This window comes from Chiloscyllium punctatum, chromosome 2 (genome assembly GCF_047496795.1).
Source record: "Chiloscyllium punctatum isolate Juve2018m chromosome 2, sChiPun1.3, whole genome shotgun sequence".
In the NCBI taxonomy this organism is placed as follows: domain Eukaryota; kingdom Metazoa; phylum Chordata; class Chondrichthyes; order Orectolobiformes; family Hemiscylliidae; genus Chiloscyllium; species Chiloscyllium punctatum.
In genome coordinates, this window is record NC_092740.1 from 17,164,514 (window position 1) to 17,180,344 (window position 15,831).

The window sequence follows — 15,831 nt, forward strand, 5'->3', positions numbered from 1 at the left end:
TTTACATGATGCTATCTTAAAGGGTAGTTTGAGCATGGAATGAACATCCTGGTTAAGTACATGAATAGGAGAGGTTTGGAGGGAGATGGGCCAGGAGCAGGCAGCTGGGACTAGTTTAGTTTGGGATTGTGTTCGGCATGGAATGGTTGGATTGAAGTGTCTGTTTCCGTGTTGTATGTCTCTATGATTCAGATTTCTCCAGAGCAATGGCCTAGTGGTATTATCACCAAAATGTTAATTCAGAGATCAAGTAATGTTCTGGGGATCCGGATTCAAATCCCACCATGGCAGTTGGTAGAATTTGAATTCAATAAGCAATAAAATCTGGAATTACAATCCAATTATGACCATGAAACCATTGCCAATTGTCGGGAAAAACCCATGGGGTTCAGTAATGTCCTTTATGGAAGGAAACTGCCATCCTTACCAGGTCTGGCTGACATGTGACTCCAGACCCACAACAACGTGGTTGGTTTTCTGGGTAATTAGGGCACAGGCAGCCATGCCCACATCCTTTAAATGAGAAAAGTCTGGCGTTATCCTGAATGCAGGTGGAGAGTTAGCAACCATCACAGAACCAGCAGCTTACGTAAACACTCACTCACAGTTCTGGGAAAAAAGATCCCAATATTCAGCCCAATCTTCCTCTTGGGTGGGTTTGCCCTATTAACAGGGAGTCAACGAGATCGAGCCACTAATAATCCAGAAACCCACGCTAAGGTTCTGGAGACAAGGGTTCGAATCCATTTGCAAATGATGAAGATTAAATTCAACATAAAAATAAAATCTGGTATTTGAGGCTAACCCAATGACGACCATGTAACAATCATCGTAAACACCCTGTGGTTCACTGATGCTCTTTCAGGAAGGAAATCTGCCATCCTTATGTGGTCTGGTCCCCAGAAACAGTACTGATTGTTAACAAACACTGACCTAAATGGTGACATCACGTCCAAAGCACAAACGAGAAAGAAGCCAGTCCGTCTTCAGCCTGTTAATCCGAGGGCCATCCATAACCCCTCAACACAAGAAAGGTTTTCAAATACTGCAACGTTAAATATTTACTGACCTTGATATAGCCTCGTCTGAATAACATCTCGACAGTTTGTTTGATCTTGTTGTTCAGTGACGCATGATGACAGCCAATGCCTCGGAAAAACATTGCCTGAAAATATTTGGAACAGTTTGCTTTCCGCATACGGAAGAAGATCTTATCCCGGAACTACAAGAACAGAAGTGGGATTGTTTGATTAAACTTTGTTATTTAATTCATTGTTTGTTCCCTGTCCACTCCTCCACTGTTGAGCTACCATAAAGCTCCAGATCATCTCCCTGTTTCATCGACTCTTCTTCTTCTTGCTAATTCTATGGGTCTGAGATCTGGTCACAAGACAGTCAGGTAACAATCCAGGATGCTCTCCTTGAATTGTCTCCTTTGTTGGTTGTTACCATACCCTTGGTGAGGCCAATATTTTTTAATCTGCCAAATCATTTCCCACAGGAAATCTGATTCACTCTCTAAGAATTTGCATCGCCACCACATTACATCCTCTCTATTGAACAAAGTCCATCTTCCTTCCCACCTATCCACTCACCCTCCTCTCCGACCTATCACCTTCACCCCCACTTTCATCTACCTATCGCCTTCCTTGCTACCTTCCCCCCCCAGCCCCACCCCCCCTCCCATTTACCTCTCATCCCCCTTGGGCACTCCCCCACCCCCCACATTCCTAATGAAGGGCTTATGCTCGTAACATCGACTCTCCTGCTCCTCAGGTGCTGCCTGACTTGCTGTGCTTTTCCAGCGCCACACTTTTTGACTCCAATCTCCAGCATCTGCAGTCCTCCCTTTCTCCCACTCCATGATTGGATCAAGGCTGTAATGAGGTCAGGAGCTGAGTGGCCCTAGTGGAACCCAAACTGGGCGTCACTGGGTGGGTTGTTGCTGAGCAGGTTGTTGCTGCTTGGTAGCTGTTGATGACACCCTCCATCACTTTACTGATGATCGAGAGTGAGACAATTGGCGGGTTAGGTTTGTCCTGACTTTTATATACAGGACATGTTGTCAGGGCCTGTAGCCTTCACAGTATTCAGTGTCTCAAACCATTTCTTGATATCACGTGGAGTGATGCTGGGGATCAATGGGGGAGAACGAGATAGATCATCCACTCGGTACTTTGGACTGAAGATTACAGTGAAAGCTTTATCCTTACTTTTGCACAGATGCGCTGGGCTGTTCCATCATTGAGGATGGAGATATTTGTGGAGCCTCCTCCTCCAGTGAGTTGTTTAGACCAGACACTGGTTTTAATCTCCGTGAATACCTCTAATTACTATTTCCTTAATAATTAACTCCTCTGGAAGACCAATCATATCAGCCAATATCAGTAACCAATTTGGTCCTGTGTCACTCAATATCTGTGATTCTAGTGAACCAGATGTGTTTTTATAACAATCAATAATGATCGACATTAAAACATTTTTGTACCCTGTTTTATTGAACACATCAGCTCCCATGGTGGGTTTTGAACCCATACTCCCAGAGCATTAGGCTTGCGATGTGATAGGTTTAGCTCAATTGGCAGGATTGCTGGTTTACAGAGCAGTGTGATGCCAACAGTGTGGGTTCAATTCCCATCATCGGTTTGAGGTTACCATGAAGGACTCTCCTTCTTAAGGTCTGGTGGCCCTTGCTCTCATAAGAGAGCAGCCCCTATGGTCTGCTAAAACAATGATGGCACAACAACAGGCTTGAGATTCTGGATTATTCATCCAATGACATGACCAGTACAGCTTCACCTCCCCAGACCCCTTCAATGGTTCTACGTGCATTGTGAGGTTTCCTCCTCCATCACGATCTAGCCCATTACCTGCTCATCAGCTGTTGAAATCTCTGCAAAAGTACAGCCTGGTGGCAGCTCACAAAGTTTCCGATATCTTTGCTCTAACATGTCGTATTCGGTACGGTAAAGCACGAGTTGCTCGCTTTGCTTTCGGGTGAGGTCAGTCCTTTCGAAACAAAAATGAACAAAGAACCAGATGACCAAAGATCCAAGGCAAGGAGTTGAAGTCAGCGATTTTGGTGGTTGAGAATTATGAGCAACCTCATCCATCAGAGTTTCACCTGCACTTCCACACATGTCATTTATTGTATCCGTTGCTCCCGATGCGGTCTCCTCTACACTGAGGAGACTGGACGCCTTCTTGCAGAGCGCTTCAGGGAACATTGCCAGGACACCCGCACCAATCAACCAAACCGCCCCATGGCCTAACATTTCAGCTCCCTTTCCCATTCTGCCAAGGACATGCAAGTCCTGGGCCTCCTTCACTGCCACTCCCTCACCACCCGACGCCTGGAGGAAGAACACCTCATCTTCCGCCTCGGAACACTTCAACCCCAGGGCATCAATGTGGACTTCACCAGTTTCCTCATTTCCCCTTCCCCCACCTCACCCCAGTTCCAACCTCCAGCTCAGTACTGTCCCCATGACCTGTCCTACCCGCCTACCTCCCTTCCCACCTATCCACTCCACCCTCCCCTCTGACCTATCACCTTCACCCCCACCTCCATCTACCTATTGCACTCTCAGCTACCTTCCCCCCAGGCCCACCCCCTTCCCATTTATCTCTCCACCCCCGAGGCTCCCAGCCTCACTCCTGATGAAGGACTCCAGCCCCAACCATTGATTTTCCTGCTCCTCGGATGTTGTGCTTTTCCAGCAACACACTCTCGACCTAGTCTCTCCTACCAATGGAAACATCTTCCCAACATTCACTCTGTCCAGGCCATTCAGTATTCTGTATGTTTCAATTAGACCAGCCCCCCCATCCTTCTAAACTCCATCCAGTATAGACCCAGAGTCCTCAAACGTTCCTTGGACGTGTAGTTTTTCATTCCTGGGACTATTCTCATGAACCTGCTCTGAACATGCTCCAGGGCCAGTACATCGTCTTCCTGAGATATGGGGCCCAAAAATGCATACAATGCTCCAAATGTGATCTGACCAGAGCCTTACGCAGCCTCAGGAGTACATCCCTGCTCTTATATTCAAGTCATCTCAAAATAAATGCCATCATTATATTGTCTTCCTAACTACTGACTCAACCTGCAAGTTTACCTTGAGAGAATCCTGGATTAAAACTCCCAAGTCTCTTTGCACTTCAGACTTCTGAATTTTCTCCCCATTTCGAAAACAGTCCATGCCTCTGTTCTTCTTACCAAAGAGTATGACCTCATGCTTTCCGTCTGTCACTTCTTTGCCCACTCTCCCAACCTGTCTAAATCCTTCCGTGGCCTCCCCACCTCCTCAATGCTACCTGTCCCTCTACCTATCTTTATCTCACCTGCAAACTTAGCCAGAAGGCCCTCAATTCCTTCATCTGGATAGTTAATGTATAAAGTAAAACGTTGTGGTCCCAACACTGAGCCTTGCAGAACACCACTTGTCACCGGCTGCCATCCTGAGAAAGACTCTTTTATCCCCACTCTCTGCTTTCTGCCCAACAGCCAAGCTTCTATCCATGCGAGCACCTTGTCTCAACACCATGGGCCCTTTTCTTACTGAGTAGCCTCCTGCGCGGCACCTTGTCAAAGGCCTTCTTAAAGTCCAGGTAGGTAACATCCATTGACTCTCCTTGGTCTAACCTGCTTGATACTTGCTCAAAGAATTCTAGAAAGTTTGCCAGGCATGATGAAGCCATGCTGACTCTGCCCTATTTTACTGTACACTTCCAAGTATTCAGAAATCTCATCCTTCACAATGGATTCCAGAATCTTACCCATGACCGAGGTTAGGCTAATCGGTCTGTAATTTTCCGTCTTTTGCCTTACTCCCTTTTTAAACAGGAGTGTCACATTAGCAATTTTCCAGTCCTCTGGGACCCTCCCTGATCCTAGCGATTCCTGAAACTTCCCAAAAGTACATTAGAGAATCAGATAGGTTTTTCTGACAATTAATGATGGCTTCATGGTCATTATTAGACTGTTAATTCCAGATTCTTATTTAATTCAAATTCAACTTTCTGCTGTGGTGGGACTTAACTTTCTGAATTGATGTTTGATCCCTTCTGAGTCCATAAATTGGTCAGATATAGGACCAGAATGAGGCCATTTGGCCCATCAAGACTGCTCTGCCATTCAATCAAGGTTGATACGTTTCTCAACCCCATTATCCTGTCTTCTCCCATAACCGTTGATCGCCTGACTAATTAAGAACGTATCTATCACTGTGTTCAAAACACTCAATGACCTGCCCTCCACAGCCCTCTCTGGCAATGAATTCTACAGCTTCACCACCCTCTGGCTGAAGAAATTCCTCCTTATCTCAGTTCGAAAAGGTCATCCCTTCACTCTGAGGCTGTGCCCTTGGGTCCTAGTCTCTCCTACTTATGGAAACCATCTACTCCATGTCCACTCTATCCAGGCCTCTCAGTATTCTGGAAGTTTCAGTCAGACTCCCCCCCCTCATACTTCTAAACTCCATTGAGTACAGACCCAGAATCCTCAACCAATCCTCATATGACAAGCCCTTCATTCCCGGGATTAGTTGTGTAAACCTCCTCTGGATCCCCACCATTGGCCAATACGTCCGTCCTTAGATATGGGGCCCACAAAATTCTGACGGAGTCAGTTCTCCTGTTATATTCATCAACATCATCAAATTGTGACCTCAACTATGCACAATTCTAATCCAGTACCCTAGAAAACAGTAGGGGTGGATATTTTCTCCAATAAAAGACTTACGAGGTATCTTCTTTCTCCAGGTGTTTTGACAGCTTCTGGAGTTTATTTTCTAGTTTCTGTTTCTCCTTCTCATTATTTGGTTTCCTTTTGCTTTTCGTCTTTTCCATCAAGTGTTTCAGCAGCTCAGCGGCAAAGCTCTCAACCAACGAAATGTCAAATCTACAACAGTGAAAAGGCAAAGCAGTGTTTGAAACCAATATTACGCTGTCGTGGCAGCAGCAGGGGATGGTGGGGGTGCTGAAGAGTGAAACAACTTTCATTCACGGTGGCTCAGTGGTTAGCACTGCTGCCTCACAGTGCCCGGGGCCTGAGTTCGATTCCCGTCTTGGGCAACTGTCTGTGTGGAGTTTGCACATTCTCTCCGTGTCTGTGTGGGTTTCTTTCGGGTGCTCCGGTTTCCTCCCACTATTCAAAGATATGCAGGTTAGGTGGTTTGGCCACGCTAAATTACCCATAGTAGTGTGCAGCTTAGGTGAATGAACTATGGGAAATGCAGGGATGGGCGGGATACCCTTCAGAGGGTCAGTGTGGACTCAGTGGGCTGAATGGCCTGCTTTCACATGGTAGGGAATCTATGGTTATAACCTCTGGACATCCCAAAGCACTTTACAGCTGATCAATGCTCACAGTACAAGGGAGGTGTTCAGGAGTGTGAATCTGACCACAGAGGTCTTCAGAAGATCCAAGAAATTCGCCTATGAGAGAAGGTCAACCCCCACCCTAACTCCTTTATCTCCTTATCCTCATCCTGATAGGAGGTAAATAGTGCATCTCCAATCACTGACTGGTTCTCTCCAGTTCTCATTGCTGATAGGTTAGCTCTCAGCAACAAATGTGGGAGTCCAGAGAAGGTTCACTCGGCTGATAAGTCCATAAAGCCATAAGACATAGGAGCAGAAATTAGGCCATTCAGCCCATCAAGTCTGCTCCATCATTCAATCATGGCTGATAAGTTTCTCAACCCCATTCTCCCACCTTCTCCTGATAACCCTTGATCCTTTTGATACTCATGAACCTATCTATCTTAGTCTGAAATATAGTCAATTACCTGACTTCCAGGCAATGAATTCCACAGATTCACCACTCTCTGGCTGAAGACATTTCTTTTTATCTTCATTTTAAAAGGTCTTCCCTTTACTCTAAGGCTGTGCCCTCGGGTCCTGGTCTCTCCTACCAATGGGAACACCTTCCCAATATCCACTCTGACCAGGCCATTCAGTATTCTTTAAGTTTCAATTAGACCCCTCCTCATCGTTCTGAACTCCATCCAGTATAGACCCAGAGTCCTCAAATGCTCCTCATATGATCCCACATATGGGGGAACAGGTTGAGTAGACTAGGCCTGAGTTCATTGGAATGCAGAAGAATGAGAGGCAACTTTATTGAAACATAGAAGATTCTTCGGGGACTTGACAAGGAAGATGCGGAATGATTGTTTCCTATTGTGGGGAGAGTCTAGGACTAGAGGGTACAATTGCAGAGTAAGGAGTCACACATTTAAGACATAGAGGAGGAGGAATTTCTTCTCTTAGAGTCTTGTGAATCTGTGGAATTCTTAACCTCAGAGTGCTGTCGAGGCTGGGTTATTGAGTATTGTCAAGGCAGAGATAGACAGGAAGGGAATCAAAAGGTCATGGGGAAAAGGCAGGAACAGTAGAGCTCAGGATTATCAGAGCAGCTATGATCTCACTGAATGGCAATGTAATTTGGATGGGCTGAATGGCCTACATCTGTCCTATGCCCTGTGGTCTGATTGGATGAGCAGTGGGAAGTTGGTAAGTAAGTGGTAGCAATGAGGTAGTCGCCAGTGAAGACGTAATCCAGAGGACAGGAACAGCAGATAGTGGTTGGGTTGGGGTGCTGAGGATAGGTGGGTGCGTGGTAGGTTTGAGGAATGCTACCTTTGTTGAGCCTAGGATTGGGATCCATCTCAGGCCAAGAATGACTGACTATGAGGTGGGGAGTTGCCACTCAATGATTCCATCCAGGCCTTTTGACAGATCTAGAGTCTCTCTCTGTCAGGTACTGGGGGGTTGGGGGGGGGTGGAGGGGTAGGGAGGTATTGTGGAGTGGGTGTTGATGGTGGAGAAGGCTACAAGAGGCGTTGGGAAGGGAATTGTGGGAAGGGATGAGGTGGGGATGGGGGAAAATGGAAGCTAAGGCTTTAAAGAACATGGATTTAAATTCAAATGATGCTGCTTGCCTGTCTCTTGGCATTCGGACGGCCAATCTGTGCCATTTATGTAACTGCGTTGGAGACAGTTCAATGGTTCAATGGACCAACTCCCGAGGTAGTGGGTTTGTCTTATGAGCAGCGACTGAGCAATTCCCATGGTGAATCTGTCTAACCTGCATGTTTTTGGACTGTGGCAGGAAACCGGGGCAAACTCACACAGACACAAGGAGAGCATGCAAACTCCACCCAAACAGTCCCTTGAGGCTGGAGTCGAACCCAGGCCCATTCCCCACTGAGCAACCGTATGAGGGGTCTTGGAACGAGAGGCCACAGTTTTAGGATAATGGTGGCAGATTTAAAACAGAGATGAGGAGAAATTACTTCTCACAAAGGGTCATAAATCTGCGCCATTTGCTCCCCTAGAGAGTGGTAGATGCTGAATAAATTTAAGAAAGAGATAGACAGATTTTTAAATTAGTAATGGGTTATGGAGAGTGGGTAGGAAAGTGGAGTTGAGGCCCAGATGAGGTCAGTCATGCTTAATAAAATGGCAGAACAGATTCGAAGGGCTGAATGGCCTACTCTTACTCCTAATTCTTACATGGGATGGGGGGGGCACGGGGGGGATTGTAAAGCTGCCTCTGATTTTATGACGGACCTGCTGCCAAAGCCCCACAGAAATTCAGGCTCCACACACATTGTGAAATAAGCCACGTATTTTTTCAAATGGTGTTATCATTTCCCTCCAGCACAGCAACAATTCCATTGCCAACCCCCCCCCCCTCCCTCCACCCCCCCCCCCCCCCCCCCACCCCCCCACTACCGCCATGTGATAGTCCCAAGGCACTTACGCAAAAAATAAAGCAGGTAACAAATCCATCTTTTGAAGCGTTTCAACCACAAGTGGAAAGTTTCTCTTCTTATTGATGCAAAATGTCCCTTTAGCTTTCGGATTCAGTAAAAGCAGCACCCTTTCCACCTGGGATAAACAGCACAGACATTTCATAGCTTCAATGCAGATAAGTGTGAGGTGACGCATGTTGAGAGGAAGAACATTGGAAGACAATCTCAGACAAGAAGCACAATTCTGAAGGGGGTGCAGGAGCAGAGGGAGCTGGCTGTATGTGTACACATACTGGATTAGTGGTGCTGGAAGAGCACAGCAGTTCAGGCAGCATCCTTGTATGTGTACACAGATCATTGAAGGTGGCAGGACAGCTGGAGAGCGTGACTAATAAAGCAAACCCTACCCTTGGCTTTAGTGACAGGGGTACAAGAGCACAAAGGTGTAGGAGACATGGTTGACCTCATCTGGAGTGTTGTGTACAGTTCAGGGTGCCACAGTGTAGGAGAGATATGATCACGTTGGAAAGCAAGTTACAAGAATGATTCCAGGAATGAAGAGTTTCAGTGATGAGAACAACTGAAGATGCTGGGACTGTTCACCTTGGAGAGAAGAAGGCTGAGAGGAGACTTGGTGGAGTTTCTTTTTAAAGGGTTTTCGGAGGGTGGTGTAGACTTGTTGGGCCTAATGGCCTGTTTCCACACTCTCAGAATTCTATGATTCTATGCTCTGGATGGAGTAGGGAGAAACTGTTGCTGTTTGTAAAGGGAACAAGAGCAAGAGTTGCATTTGTAGTAACCTGCAAAAAAGACAATGGTGATATGAGGAAAAATGTTTTCACTCAGCGAGTAGTCAGGGTCTGGGATACGCTGTCTGGAAATGTGGTGCTTCAAGTGAGGCCTTCAGGAGGGCAACGGATGGTTATTTGATTAGAAATAGTGTGTAAGAATATTGGGATAAAGCCAGAAATTGGCATTAGGTCACAATGCTCATTTGAAGAGCCAGTGTAGGCATGATGGGCCAAATGGCCTCCTTCAGTGTGGTGACAATTCTGTGATGCATAACAATATGGCATCTCCAACTAGCAATCCTGAAGAGATGAGCCTTGTCTTCTCTGGAGACCCAAAATACACAAGACACCAAGATCCATTTATCTTTCACTATCCTAGGAATCACATGATAAAATACAACATGAATTAGAAGCAGGAATAGGCTACCTGTTCATGATGACCTACTCCATTGTTCAATAAACTCAACGATGATCTTATTGTGGTCACAACTTCACATCTACTCAACACCCAATGGCTCCCTTGTTAGTCAAGAATCTATCCATCTCTGATACAGAAAAGTAGTTCAGGATGTTGCCTCCACCTCAGTCCCAACAAGCAACTTCCACAGACTTGTAACCCTCTGAGCAAAAAGACATTTCTTCTAATTTCCACCTCAATTATTTAAGGTACCAACTCTGCTGAAGTATTTTCCCAGAGGTTTCATCATATGGAACCATGGCATGGTTACAGCACAGAGACAGACCATTCAGCCTGCTGTACCCATACTGGCCCTCTGCAACTCACATCGTCCCATTCCCAAGTCCCTTCCCTTTCAAGTTGCAAATAGTTTCGCTTTTCTCTCTGCCAGGAATCCAATTTCAAATACAATGGAAAGAACTGCAGATGCTGGAAATCAGAATCGAAACCAGAGATTGCTGGAGAAACTCAGGAGGTCTGGCAGCCTCTGTGGAGAGAGAAAGAGAGCAGAGTTAACATATCGGGTCCAGTGACCCCTCTGCAGAAAGGGAAGTTTTAGAAAGAAAGGTTACACATTTTTAACTTGACAGTCCCTGTCTGGTTATTGTATCAAAAAGGCTGTTTAGAAGAAGGGTTACAGTACCAAAAATGTTATCTCTGATTTCTCTGCTCAGATGCTGCTGGACCTGCCGAGTTTTTCCAGGAATTTCTGTTCCTGTTTCCAATTTTGAAATCTTCAGTAATGTCTGAATTGCAGGAATTACACTCCAGACCCTAAATGCTTACTACATAAAAAGATTGCTGTTAACCTATTCACTTTCCTATGTGCGTCAGAACGCAGAACAATAATTAGAGATCACTGAAAGCAAATAGGAGCCTCTTCAAGGTAAATGCTAGAAGTGATCCAAGCTGTCATCAAAGGGGTGAGACTTTGCACTGAACTCTGAGGTGCAGAGGGACCACACTGAGCAGTTCACTGGGAACCCATCGAAACATTCCCATTTTGGAAAGGGTTTGACAGGAAGGAGGATGAGACATTATTTCCACTGGGAAGATAAAGTATGGGCATCCAGCCACAGGATAAGGTGCTAATCATTTAGGACTGAGATGAGGAGAAATCCCCCCCTCACACAAAAGGTTGTGTACCTTTTGACATTTTCTACTACCCACAGCCAAGGATGCCCCTTCATAAAAGCTTAAACACGTGCACCAACAGATTCAAGAACAGCTTCTTCCCCGCTGGTATCAGACTTTGTCAGACACCAGGATTATAGTCCAACACAATCATTTGAAGTCACAAGCTGTTCCTTTGTCAGCACCATCCATCATCATTATTAGATTTCTGAATGGTGCTCGCAAATTTCAAACCTAATGTTGATCTTGCTTTTTGTGCACCTTCTTTGCAGCCGTAAATTCATACCCCTCGCTCTGTTCAATCAACCAATGATCGTTATATGGTATGATCTGCCTGTACTGCACACAAAACAAAACTTTTCACTCTACCTAGGTACATGTGACAATAATAAATCAAATCAAATTCACAAATCATTTGAGTTTGGGATAGTTGGACCTCTGACCTCTCAGGAAAATGGAGAGCAGATGGGAAGTTCGAGTTCAAGCCCAAGATCAGCCACGGTCGTGTGGAACAGCAGAGCAGGCTCAAAGGGCTGAATGGACTATCCCTTTTCCTGTATTGGATATTTTTGGGATTTTATGTATTTGTAAGTAGAAAGAAAATGCTTATAGGGCAGAAGAGAGATGAAAGGTGGTCTATGTGTAATGTAAACGCAAACATGGGCCTTTTATACTGCTCATTCTAGGTATTGCTACCTAATGGGGAGCTGGTGGTGGAGTGGTGCCATTCCTTGCACAGTAATCTAGAGAGCACAAACCATCCAGAGGAACAGTGGTTCAAATCCCACACTGTCACTGATGCAACTTAAATAGAGTGAATAAATGTGATGCTACAGTCTCTGATGGTGGCTTTTATTTTACTTAAGCAAGATCTGGTGCACTAATGCCCTTTAGGGAAGGAAGTCTGTCATACTTACCTGGTCTGGCCGAACTGTGACTCCCAACCCACAACAATGTGGTTGGCTCATACTTGGCCTTGTGAGTCACTCAGTTCAAGAGCCTTTGAGAATATTGACAAATACTGGCCTTGCCAGGGCGGCACACATTCTAAGGACATATTGAAATAATCACTTTGACAACGAGAAAACCTACTTTGTCTTTCCATCCTGCTTTCAACCATCCGACAAATTCTCTCTTCAGCTCAGCTTCATATTCCCTCACATCGCTCTTCCTGATGATGACTTTGTTCCTGAATGACTTGTATTCCTCGGGCTCAAATTCCTGAAATAAAACCAAGATCATAAACGAGAGGCAAAGACAACAGTGACCACACAGTAGAGAATGGCTCTGCGGAGGGTTAAAGGAGCAGAGAGAGTGTTTGGAAATTAATAACAGAGTCATGAACATTGCTGACAAAATACATAAGATCATCCTGTATTCGTTAGGATAATTCGCAAGGATACAGATGTATAGGAGACAACGATAGTTAGACTCTGTTTGTGGCTAAGTGGTCTTTGACTAGTTAAGGAATTACCATCTGAAGGCACTGGTGAAAGGTGAGTGCCAGTGAACTTCAGGCTTTGTTGAAATTTTAAGCTAGGCATGTTAACTCTAATTGCTCAAGGCCTACTCAATGATTATGAGTATGTTGTTGAGTCGAAATAGATGCGTTCGTTTACATACTTCTACATCTGTGACGAACAAGAATCTGTATGGTAATAATGTAACATCCAGTATATGAAAGTGCCCTACGCTGCAAGCCTGACTGACAATCTGAAAATGGCTGCCAGCATAATTCTTCACGCACTCAGGACTATTGAGCAAAATGCTCTCCAATTGCAGAATCGTGTCTAATATTGGATAATGTGCTGCAGGTTTTACAAGAGAAGGCTGATTGGGTATAGCTGGTAATATTTGAATCAATCAGCCAGTATTTGTGATACATATATCAGCATCACATCAACACTAAAATTCACATACCATTTTACTAATGTTATCACTTGACGTTAACATCCTGTTGGGTGAACACCACCCATATTATGGTTGCAGTATCTGTTGCTAGCGTCATCTGTTGCTCAAATTTCAGTGAGTTTTTCATGGCAACACCTCTACCAATCAGAATCTACTTACCAACCAATCAGCACTCTCCTGTCATTTGATTCCCTCCCCCCACCCCACTTTAAATCAGAGTATGGCCCTGACAGATGCAACTTGCAAATCTTTGGCCAAATCTCTATATTATTTCAACAAATCTCACCCTCTGTACAACCAAACAATTACAAATGGAATCTTGCTGGAGTGTTAATGTTGGTTACAAACTCCACTTGATTTGAATCTCAGTGCTCGTCATGAGTTGAATGAAGTGAGGGGGAGGATAAATATCAGTCAGGAAATCAAGCAAATTCAGTAAGCCAGTCACCCACAGCACCCTCAAACAAATTATGGGGCCAGATATCAACTTCAAGATATCAACTTCAACCTGAGAGAAACCAGGATCAGTTTCTTTTTAACATAACATCTGCGAACACCAACAATCTGACACTGAATGCCCAATAGACTGGCTCCCCTTCCATTTCTTCAATCTGCACATGCGCAACATTTTAAAAATCAACGAAAATTCTACTCTGTTGCTGAGCTACAGGGAGAGGCTGAATATGCCGGGGCTGTTTTCCCTGGAGCATTGGAGGCTGAGGGGTGACCTTATAGAGATTTATAAAATCATGAGGGGCATGGATAGTGTAAATAAACAAAGTCTTTTCCCGGGGGTTGGGGCATCCAGTATGAGAGGGCATAGGTTTAGGCTGAGAGGGGGAAGCTTTAAAAAGGAACAAGGGGGCAACTTATTCACACAGAATGTAGTGCGTGTATGGAATGAGCTGCCAGAGGAAGTGGTGGAGGCTGGTACAATTACAACATCTAAAAGGCATCTGGATGGGTATATGAATAGGAAGGGTTTGGAGGGATATGGGCCAAATGCTTTTAAATGGGATTAGATTAATTTACGATATCTGGTCAGCATGAATGAGTTGGACCGAAGGGTCTGTTTCTGTGCTGTCACGGCTCAATGACACTGAAGGAACAGCAAGATATTTCCAAACCAGAGTGGTTAGGGGCTTGGAGGGGAACTTGCAAATAGCAGCATTCCCATATATCCACTGCTTTTGTCCTGTGGAATGGAAGTGGCCATGGGCTGGGAAGGTGTTGTCTAAAGATCTTTGGCGAGTGGCTGCAACACATCTTGTAGATAGTACACATGATTGTAACTGACCATTGATGGTGGAGAAAGTGGATGTGATACCAAACAATTGGCTGTTTTGAATAAGTTTCTTGAGTGTTGTTGGAGTTGCACCCATTTAGGCAAATGAGGAGTGTTCCATCACACATCAAGGAAGAAATTACTTCGGATAATGCAGCACTCCCTCAGTTATTGTATTCAGGACTCCATGTTGAGACTGCACACACATGACTGAGTTGATCTTGAAAGGTTTTGAATTTCATAGAATTCCTATAATGTGGAAACAGGTCACTGGTCCATCACCAACACTCTGAAAAGGATTCCACCCAGACCACCCCCCAACCTATAACCCCACATTTCCCCTGGCTAATGCACCTAACCTACACTTCCCCGAGCACTACGGGCAATTCACCTAACCTTCACATCTTTGGATTGTGGGAAGAAACCCACGCAGATGTGGGGAGAATGTGCAAACTCCATGCAAACAGTTACCCGTTGGTGGAATCGAACCTGGGGCCCAGGCGCTATGAGGCGGCAATGCTAACTACTGTGCCGGTGACGTTCATGTTAATGGCCATCAGACGGTTTCCACAATTGGAACAGTGGGGGTGGGAGGGTGATTTGAGAAGAGCAACATTGAATCCAATGGTTGATACCCAAGAGGCAAATATGAAACTAGTAATATTGTGCTGAATGCCCTCTCTCTCTCTTTCTCTCTCTGCAGTAAATTCTAAGTTTTGGACATTTCTGTGATGCACTGTTTTAAGATAATGTACCTGAACCACAGTAGATTGGTACCCATTTTTCACTTTTCATACCAAAATGGTTTTAAAAGGACTGCTCCAGAAGAACTGAGGATTTAAGTTTGTCACTTTCTGGAAAATCCCTGTGTGAAACGCAGGAACCGTCACACGTATAAGCTGTGAGAAAAACCTCAAAACAGGGAGAGACCGAACCAGAAGAGACAATGAGGGAGGGTTCACTATCTCTGCCCTTCTCAGCAGAAAGCCACTTCTTACAGACATGGCTGTTTTACCCGCCAGCAATGCAGAAATACAAGGCCTAAAGAGATAGTTTCAACTCTACCAGAGTGGACTAGTGAGCCTGAGTGCTGTCACATGTACCAGCCTGCATTCAATATCAGTGCTCTGTGACAGTGTACCCTAATTATCCCTGTGTAGCAGGATTACAGAAGGAAAACTCTCTTCCACTCTGTGTGCTGCATTTATAGAAGAGCGATCAGGACAAAGAAATTCCAATCAGCCAACAAAACCACAAATGGCAAGGTCAATGCTACTGAAAACTCTGACTGCAACATCCTTAATGTTCAACTATTCACTGTTCATCAACAATTCAAAATCTGATCTGTATATCTGCTTTTTTTAAACTTTCATCTTTTTGGACTCGCATCTTAATTCTAGAGAAAACGGGTCTAATTTGTACAATCTCTCCTCATAACTTAACCTCTGAAGTCCAGGTTTCACTTTTGCAAGCTTGCATTGTACTCCCTCC

At 44.9% G+C, this 15,831-nt stretch overlaps 1 protein-coding gene across 1 annotated transcript in view; it reads right to left on the reverse strand.

The window, feature by feature from the left end:
• LOC140494784 (probable ATP-dependent RNA helicase DDX60) overlaps positions 1 to 15,831 on the reverse strand; it is a 130,072-nt gene that overhangs the window by 35,141 nt on the left and 79,100 nt on the right. Inside the window, exons 22-26 of the mRNA XM_072594382.1 lie at positions 12,237 to 12,365; positions 8,771 to 8,898; positions 5,744 to 5,902; positions 2,871 to 3,009; positions 1,070 to 1,222 (exon numbers count right to left, since the gene is read on the reverse strand). Coding sequence (XP_072450483.1) covers positions 1,070 to 1,222; positions 2,871 to 3,009; positions 5,744 to 5,902; positions 8,771 to 8,898; positions 12,237 to 12,365 — 708 coding nt within the window. The remainder of the gene's footprint in view (positions 1 to 1,069; positions 1,223 to 2,870; positions 3,010 to 5,743; positions 5,903 to 8,770; positions 8,899 to 12,236; positions 12,366 to 15,831) is intronic.